At 35.0% G+C, this 10,140-nt stretch overlaps 2 protein-coding genes across 2 annotated transcripts in view; both read left to right on the top strand.

The window, feature by feature from the left end:
* LOC117110932 (probable U3 small nucleolar RNA-associated protein 11) overlaps positions 1 to 5,279 on the top strand; it is a 33,293-nt gene extending 28,014 nt beyond the window's left edge. Inside the window, exons 7-8 of the mRNA XM_033253782.1 lie at positions 274 to 384; positions 4,717 to 5,279. Of these exons, the coding sequence (XP_033109673.1) occupies positions 274 to 384; positions 4,717 to 4,803 (198 nt within the window). The 3' untranslated portion in view covers positions 4,804 to 5,279. The remainder of the gene's footprint in view (positions 1 to 273; positions 385 to 4,716) is intronic.
* Positions 5,280 to 10,032: 4,753 nt separating this feature from the next.
* Positions 10,033 to 10,140, top strand: part of LOC117110930 — a 536-nt gene continuing 428 nt past the window's right edge. The window contains exon 1 of the mRNA XM_033253781.1: positions 10,033 to 10,045. Coding sequence (XP_033109672.1) covers positions 10,033 to 10,045 — 13 coding nt within the window. The remainder of the gene's footprint in view (positions 10,046 to 10,140) is intronic.

Here is a 10,140-nt window from a genome sequence, read left to right as displayed (position 1 = left end):
ATTATGAAAAAAAAATTAAACTATTAACTTAATCAACAAAAAATACATAGAGGACTACACTTACAAATTGAAATTGGCAATTAAATTTTACTACTTTACTAAATTACTACTCCAGACAAAGAGAGAGGGATCACCATCCAGGTGACTATAGAGCAGAATTTATTTATATTCATTTATTCATTTATTTATTTTGTCTCTTTTTACTATTTAGAAATGATCTTTATTTAGAAATGATCTTTATGTACTATATATGTTTATTTTTGTTCATTATAGGAAATTGAACTGGAAAGAAGAAAAAAATACAAGGAATTGTCTGCAAGGATTGAGAGGGAAAAACAATTGTTTATTATTGCTCAAAAAATGCAAACAAAACAAGATATACATGTAAGTACAGTAGTGAGGGTTGTCTTATATATCAGTTATTATAATTCATTTATTTCATTTTCATTTATTTATTTGACCAAAAAGAACAAACAACAATTTTGGAGTAGCTTCACTGTAACTCTAAAGAGTCAGCTGCCCCGCGTTTACAAGTAAACGTCCGTCAATTTCCACACCCAGATATTTATATATAGCTTGCTAATCATTCAAAAATGTATTAAGACAAAACACATACAAGAACAGAAACAATACATGAATTATTATAATAAAAATATAAAATTGTATAAAAGGATCATCACTAACAAATTTCCATTAATATTTACAATTAAAGAATCCAACAATATGTACAATAGTAATAAAAATAAACTGTAGCCAAGTTATTGAAATATAAAAATTTAATAAAAATCAACAATTTCCATAAATATGTACAGTATATAAAAACAAACATTGCCTAATTGCCTAAGACACGGAGTAGTAGGCCAATAATTTTTATCACATTTAGAAACTACATAGTTAACTTGACTATTTCAAGATAGCCTACAATCAATAATTATACCTAGGTACTTCAGCTCATTTACAATTTCAAGTTTATTATTATTTAATTATCATTACCCATATTCTATCAAATATTCTATCAAAGAATAGCTAATAATAAATGTAATAATAATATATATATATATATAAATTCTCTTTCTAGTAATATGCATTATTTTAGTCTTGTCTTTATTGAATTTCATCATATTGTCAGAAGCCCAGTTTTGCAATATATTTAGATCATTTTGTAAGGGGACAGAATCAACAGGGGGCATATAAAGGCTTATATATATTTCGGTATTCTTTTTCAACCAACAAAAACATACATGGCAGCCAGAGTTGAATTGCGTATGTATGTACAATTAAAATCGTCAAAACAAAAAGAACATCAAATACCACAATTCAAGAATGAGAACAAAAATAATTGAAAGAGGACGCAACAGGCAAAAGCAACTACAATCCTATAAAGAGGAACCAGGGCAGACAGTTGTACTGCAGTGCTATTTTCAGATTACTGTAGGCCTACCTATAATAGTTTATTTGAGACTATTTAGTAGACCAGTCATAAATGGGATGGAGCTGTTTTGAAATCTTTTAGTTTTACATGTATAATTTTTAATTAGCAGATGATTCCTTAGTGTCCTGCAGGTTCTGAGTTCAGGGGCAGGAAACCAGGTGGGGCATCTACCTGAAACGTCTGTCTTTGAGGCAAATTTCTTTAAAATATTCCATCTCCTCATGTGTAGAGGCTGAAGATCTAAATTTGCAAGAGACACTGTGTATGAAGTATAATCAAAGCCTAGAATGATCTTGCAGACTCGTTTCTGAATCCTCTACACCTGTCCCTCTGAGTAAGCGCCTTATGCCACAAAGGGGCAGCATACTGTAAGACAGGTCTAACATACCCTTTGTAATTACGGACTAATTCATTTTGGGTAAACCTTGCCTCTTTTAACTTTCATATTATGAACACTTTGGGATTGGCTTTAGTACACATTATTATCTACCTGGCATTGCCACTTTAAATCATTTTGGAAAATGACACCCAATAACTTAGCTTTTTGGACTAATTCCAACTGATGGTTAGAAATGTACAATTCAGGATTAGGGGTACTTATTAAGTTTCAATTTGTTCAAAATAGTTGTAGAGAATTCTAAATTCATTAGCTGTCTTATTTTCATCAATTGTGAGGTCATTAACATATTTTCACTCTTTCTTTTTATTAATATTAAAATTAGCAAGGGCATCATTAATAAATGCTAAAAAGGCAATGGGTCCTATAATGGTTCCCTAGGGTACACCTCCTAAGAGTTCTATCAGAAGTAGCACCATTATACTGTACACACTGGGTTCTGTTTGTCGAAAACGAGGCAGTCATTGCCACAGAGATCATTGAATATTTAAATCAGATGGTTAAGCAACAAATGATGGAGAAGTTTGTTGAATTCTTTAGACATGTCAAGATATATTGTGTCAGTGACAGGAGGTTGAAGTCTGTCAAGTAACTGTGTCCAGTTATAGATGATATTGGTCAACTGAGTCATACATGATTTATGTTGGATAAATAATGTTGAAATGGTGTAAAAAGGCTGTATGTAGTGATGTGTGGGACATTAGTTTTTCCATGTGAGGGAGATTGACCTGTAGTTATTAATAGGAGATGGTTCTTCCACCACATACCTAATTGTTGTGAACAATTTTGTATGCATCCTAATTGGCTAGTGAATTTGATGCATGTGCCTTGCGAAACAGTTGATTTTCTTATTGATAGGTTTTCGTATTTTATCATCTACCCAGGGGCAATTTGCATGCTTCTATGCTTTTCTGGAAATGCATGGTATGCTTTCCCTTACAGTTGCTTTAAAGATATCTAGGAAGCCGTTCATAAAGTGTAAACAGGGGCAGATCCAACGGAACTTAGGGGCCCGTGCCCCAATCAGACATGCCAAAAAATTAAAAAAATTGAGAAGTTAAAGGGAAGAAAGAAAGAGGGGAAAAAAGGAAGTATACCCATGAGTTCAGTGGCAGATCCAGTAGTGTGTGAAAGAAGAGCTCGGTTATTTTACCACTCACTAATTTTGAATTTTCTATTGATTGACGACGAATACAACACTGTACCCCAATGCTAATTTTTTCCAACAATTTCATAAATCAGGGTTTAAAAAAGGGCAAAAAGATGGAGTTTTTTAGCCAAAATTTAGTACCCAGCTTTAACATGGTGTTCCTATTTATGTGTTATCATTGATAAATCACACTTTGCTTCTACAGTAGGCTGTGTCCTGTGGTCCTAGTCTCAACATCATTTTGGAAGTCATGGTTATTACATGTAGTGATAAGTAGGCCAATCCACAGTAAACAATGAAGTGCAGCCATTCCATCAGTGCAGGCACCAGCAAGTGCTAGGCCTGTATTATTTTCGTGTCCACAGTCCAGGTTATACAGACAATCAGCTTATCAGTCGTTTATATTTCATGTCAGGCTAGTGTTGTTCGATAGAAACAAACAGCCTTGGGCCTACAGTTGAAATTCTTCTGATTTTAGATTTATTGAAATTCTGCTCACAACATAGAATAGACAATAGTAAGCAAGGTGGAAGAAATAAAGTGAAAGTACACCTATACTAGTTCAACCACCTGAACATAATATAAAACATTACAATAAAAGTAAATAAAATATAATTATACAGTACATATTAATTACTATAAAACAATTAAATCAAATAATAAAAGGAATATATACTGTCTCTTATACACATCTAGATGTGTATAAGAGACAGAGAGTCAGCTGCCCCGCGATGCTTAGTTTATTTTGTCATTCTGATCGGATTTTCTCTACTGTTCCGTTTTAATTTTAATTTTAAATTGTTTTGCATTATATGGCCGTTTGCTGTTTTATGGGTTTTTCCCATTTGCCTTTCAAACTTAACAATAATTTAATTTAAATTACACAGTATCTACAATATGTAATTCAATAATAAAGATACGGTTTAAATACATACAGTAGATACAAAGCTGATCGTATGTAGAGTATATACGATCAGAGTACTTAATCATTTATTTTTTACTTCAAGATATTGCAAAATCCAGCTCCACCGGGGAATGTACGACCATTAATGATCATTCTTAAAATCACAATTTTTATGATTATTACCAATCATCTATAAATATCATTTATATTTTTTTGCAAAATAAAAACCATTTTTCTTGAACCTTCAATTAACAAGTTTACCCGTTGCATACACGTTATTATTGGCAATCAATCCTAGAATTACTCCTTGTCCGAAATATATTCCTACCTGACTGACAAACTGACCCTGATTTTGAAATGTTACTCTGATATCTAAAGGTCGGGGTTGAAATTCTCGATGGGCATTTTGCTTGTGTTTTTGGACAAGGCAATTTACTTTCTCCATCATTGAGTATAATTGGGTACCTGGTTGAAATATACTGTGGAGGGTCCTGGTCATCTTCAATTACGAAGGAGGAACTACTACTACTGGGATGGTTAAAAAGGGCGGCGTGGAAAGGAACTGGCTAACACTACCACACAATGCCTAGGCTTAATACAATGAACCTAAAAGGTTATTCCCTTACGTTCAGTAATAAATACGAGACTACCTTTACCTTTTTTTACTGTCATTTTAAAATTATATATCCTTTAATTTTGCAAATATAGAATGACATTATTATCAATATATGCACAAAACTATGTTTGCTTAATATTTTGCAAATATTGGTGTGAATGTAAAGGTTGTTTTGAATTTAGAAATTACTTATTTTATAATTTTAAACCTTTTTTAGGAGAAAAGAAGACGAAAAGTTAAAGTAGCAGATGAAACAGAAGACAAACCAGCTGTCTACAAGTGGTTTCTTGAGAGAAGGAAATGAAACCTCTTAGCAGCATATGCTTTGTGCCTGTGTACTGGCGTATCTCATGAGCAGCATATCATTTTGTGTTCTATTGTACTTGGTATATGTGAACCTACTCAACAGATGAAACAGAAGACAAACCAACTGTCTACAAGTGGTTTTTAGAGAGAAAGAAATGAAACCTCTTAGCAGCATATGCCTTGTGCCTTTGTTCTGGCGTATCTCATGAGCAACATACTGTATCGTTTTGTGTTCTATTTTACTTGGTATATATGAACCTACTCAACAAATTGATTCATGTTGCACCTTATGTCAGATTGATAATAGTCATCTCAACAATTTCAGATAATTTGAAACTAAGTTTTTACAAAAATGAGTTTAACCATTAATATTATATTAAAACTTACTAAAATACAGGTATATATTTAGTATAATGATTGACATACACAGATTGTGACAGCGCCAAGCATCAGCGAAATAAAACAAAAATAGAACCTGTTGTATTTCTTTATGGTAATCCAATGTGAATGTCTGCAAACATTATAGAACTATCAATTCCTAATTAAAAAAACTACTACAGTACCACGAACTAGAGGACGTCTTTAAAAAGAACGCAAGGAAAAGACTGAGTACACCAGTCACAAAGAACATTATATTTAAATATCATGAATAATCAATTACCAGCTCCAGGAAGCGTGATGGTGGTATAAGTCGTGTCTAGCGAGTTTCAGCAAGCATTGGAACAATGTGTACACTCTTGGTAGCAGTGGCAAGCATCTTCCAGAAATAACTCATCTCCCACAAAGATTTGTAATGTTACATGTTTTCCATATTTTATCAATTGTTTAATGGAAGTCAGTGCCGATGGATATCATAATATGTTATGAATTCCTACTTGACGTATTTCTAAGCAGTATGCAAATGACTAGGAATCCCTCTTTGACATATAAAATATAAACACAGTTCACAATGTTGTAACACAACTCTCAAACTTTTATTCTGTATAAACTCCAGCAAGAATCCAGTATCAAAATAACAACATTTACATAAATATGTGTTTCAAAAAGAGCCTCCCGGAAAGACCAAGCTCTCACCTTATATACATTAGCCCTAGAACTCCAGAGCATTCAAGAGCATTCAATATTGCCTAAGTTCCTCATTGGTACCTTACACCATAATTAACCAATAGGCTTATTGCTTCTACAATACCCAAGATTCCAGAAGCTGCCAAATATCACTCTTGAATTCTACATGGTATCATGTGTTCCTATAATTACCAATGTGGTTTACACTGTTTGTTTGGTCAAATAAATGCAATTCTATAATGTTCTATGTAATAAATATGTTACAGTAAGGAAAGGAATGGTAATTTATTACACACAACATAATACTCTCATTAATTAAAATATACACAGTATCTTTAACTTGTAACTGAATATACAGTACTGTACAGTGTAGAAATAAATTAAATGATAACATCATCATTAGCAAAGCAAAATATAGATTTCATAAAATTGTAATATGCAAACTGCAAACAACTATTTATTATTTTTTTTCAAACACATTTATAAACTGTGCTGTAACATTAAGTTTTACGGGAGAGTCCGTCGGCATTACTGTTGAAAATACCCCTTCTATGCACCACTGTAAAGCAGTAAGGTTGCAAATCAAGACTCCAGCAGGCGAGTCTTCTGTTGGTTTCCCTCATTTAATTCAGCCATTTTAGTGGCTGATGATCAGTCACTATTTTAAATTTCCTACCCAACAGATAATACTGCAGATTGTCTACTGCCCATTTTATGGCTAAACACTCCTTCTCTATAGTTGCATAACTTTGCTCCCTCTGTAACATCTTACGACTAAGATATAACACAGGATTGTCAGTACCATCAGGGCCTAACTGACTGAGCGCTGCACCTAACCCCCGATGTGATGCATCAGTCTGCAGAATGAACTCTACATTAAAGTCTGGGTTTCTTAAAACAGAACCAGAACACAATGCTGTTTTGAACTTTACAAATGCCTTCTCGCAATCAGGCATTGACTTGACATGTGTTTCAAAAAGAGCCTCCTGGAAAGACCAAGCTCTCACCTTATATACATTAGCCCTAGAACTCCAGAGCATTCAAGAGCATTCTATATTGCCTAAGTTCCTCATTGGTACCTTACACCATAATTAACCGATAGGCTAATTACCTCTACAATACCCAAGATTCCAGAAGCTTCCAAATATTGCTCTTGGATTCTACATGGTATCATGTATCATCATGTAGTAGTACTAGGTTAGGCCTAATAGTGCGAGAGGTAATTCGATTTGGCCTAGTGTTGTGAATTCACTAATTAAAGTAAACAGCAAACTTAATATACATTTACAGGGAGTGCTTCCATAGTCTCAATTAAATTAACATTAACGTCTGTTAACTCATTCTCTGGTGCTGACCCTATTGGCAGCCTTGAAAAGCAATCAACATTCGCATTAGCTCTACTGTTACGAAACACAATTTCATAATCAAAACCTGAAATATACAAAGCCCATCTCTGCATCCTTTCAGCTGCTAACACTGGTAACCCTGTTTTGGGACCAAATATTCGAGTCAACGGTTTATTATCTGTTACTAACATGAAATGTTTACCATACACATATGGGTAGAACTTTTTTAACGCATAAACCATGGCCAATGCCTCCCTCTCTATTTGTGGGTAGTTTTGTTCGGCTGCAGTCAAAGATCTAGAGGCTATCTTTACTGGCCTCTTCTTGCCATCAATTATATGGGACAATATGGCTGACACACCATATGGTGACGCATCTGTTGCTACTGTTATTGGTAACATGGGATTGTAATGCACCAAAAACCCAGAATTAGCCAATTCAAACTTGGATTTTTCAAAGGCATCTTTGGCTGCCTTAGACCACTGAAATTTCACTCCCTTTTGCAACATCTTATACAAAGGGTTAAGCATGGATGACATATTAGGCACAAATGATTGGTAATAATTCACCATACCTAAGTATGATCGGAGTTGACTAACATCCGTTGGTAAGGGTATGTTCAAAATTTGCTCTGTCTTAATTGGACACTTGTGTATGCCATCCTTATCTATGACATGACCTAGAAAAGCTACAGATTTCTGCATCAAAACACATTTATCACGTCGCAGTTTCAACCCATACTCCTCTAACCTACTCAATACTCCCTTCAAATTATTTATGTGCTCTTGGTCATCTTTGCCCGTAATAATAATATCGTCAAGATATACCTGTACGCCATTCAATCCCTGCAATACATTCAACATAACATTTTGCCAAATGGCGGGTTTTGTTGTGATACCAAAAGGTAATCGATTCATTTGGTAAAAACCTTTTTCCGTTATTATAGTTAGGACTTTCTTAGCTTCATCTGCTAACTCCATTTGATTATATGCTTGGGCAAGGTCAAGGGTTGTAAACTTATTCCCACCTGATAAATTAACCAAAATATCATCAATGTTTATGTTTGGTGGAGCCACTGACTTCAACATTGGATTAACGGAGGGTTTATAATTTCCACATATTCTTATTTTACCATTTTTCTTATGCACAGTAAAAATAGAGCTACCCCATTCAGAATGTTTAATAGGAGTTATTATGCCTTCATTGACTAGCCTATCCAATTCATCATTAACCATGCCTTTTAAGGCGTATGGAACTCTATGACATTTACTCATGTATGGTTTAGAACCTTCCTCTAGTTCAATATTGGCTTTTACATCTTTTAATAGCCCTAACTTTCCATCAAACAAGTTGCTGTATTCATCTAATACCTTGCTGATGCGTTCATCTATTTCTCTATCAACCTTATTTACTTGATTGACTTTTGCAAATAATTTTGGCCAATCTATGTTAATATACTTCAACCAACCCCTTCCTAATAATAATTGGTTTGTCTCTTTGACGACATACACGTCTAGCATAGTACATTGGTTTTGGTAACTAACCATAACTCTAGCAACGCCCTTAGGTCTTATCCGTTCCCCAGTAAAACTCTTAAAATCTATCTCTGACTTTGACAACCTGATATGTTTGGATTTATTAATGTTCTCAAACACATGTTCTGGGATAACTGTGTGCGTTGCTCCTGTGTCAAGCTCAAATTGCAATGATTGACCTTCAACCTCCATATCAACGATTATCGCATCACCTGAGTCTGACGTCATCGTGTACATTGGGACTGTTTCACGCTCATCTGATTCTGTATCATCTCTATATACAGCGCTTATGCTTTTGTTTGCACCGGTCTTGGGCTTAGATCTGCATTTCTTCTGTATGTGACCTCGCTTCCCACAGCCTCGACATTCTTTGTCTTTGAACCAGCACTCATTCGCGTTATGTGAACGTCGCCCACAACGATAGCATTCGCTCGACTGTGTAGTACTTCCTTGCGTACTACTACTGCCGCTTTTATTGTTCTGATAGTTATGTTTTGGTTTAGGCCTAGGCCTAGTCTTACTGCTATGTTGATTGTGTACAGCATTTACTCTGCCTGCTGTGTTATGGCTACCATTTGCATACGATGAGCTTGCACTCATCGCTTGAGCTTGTTTCTGTACTAGTTCAAAGGAATTACTTGCTGTGACGGCAGTTTCTAAGGTAAGTTTATTACCCTTCTCCAACAACATTTTCCGGAGCTTATCAGCAGAGCAACCATCAATTAATTGGTCTCTGATATTGTTATTCCGTTCATTGCTGAAATTACATAGATCAGCTTGTATGTTCAACCGTGATAGGTAAGTAGAAATAGACTCACCCTGTTGCTACTTTATTTTTCTGAACTTATGTCTCTCGTATGGTTCATTAACCCTCGGCTCGAAGTACCTGTCTAGCTTCGTAACCGCTTGTTGGTAAACGTCGACTGCAACTTCTTCAGCCGCGTTTTCATTTTCACCCCCAATTTCTGGTGGCGGTGTTGTTAATTCGGGCAATGCATGATATATTTCTTGCATTCTGATACCTCCAGCATGCAGTAAGATCGCCTCCTTTTGGTTTGGATCCGTCACTCCTTTCGCCGTAATGAGTATGTCTACCGACTTTTTCCAGGTCCGCCATCTTGCAGCTTGGGTCGTCGGATCACCATCAACTTCAAAGCATGATAAACCTGAACTTACGTTGTCTAGCCTAATCATGTTTGTAATATACATGGATCATTTAAATACTGTAACATTATGTGAGATGTGAGCCCTCTAGAGTTTGTGAAATAAATTGTTCTGGAAATGAAGTCATTGTGTACGTTTTGATACGTTCTTGAACCCAAAGATATTACAAATTTTGGCGACGAGGATGGGATCTTTGAAATGATAAGTGATCCAAAACATTACTGT

The sequence above is a fragment of the Anneissia japonica genome, unplaced genomic scaffold (genome assembly GCF_011630105.1).
Source record: "Anneissia japonica isolate Jap-2015-1 unplaced genomic scaffold, ASM1163010v1 scaffold277_len1293397_cov203, whole genome shotgun sequence".
Classification (NCBI taxonomy): domain Eukaryota; kingdom Metazoa; phylum Echinodermata; class Crinoidea; order Comatulida; family Comatulidae; genus Anneissia; species Anneissia japonica.
The sequence above is the reverse complement of the archived record's forward strand: the minus strand, read 5'-3'. Positions and strand labels throughout refer to the sequence as shown.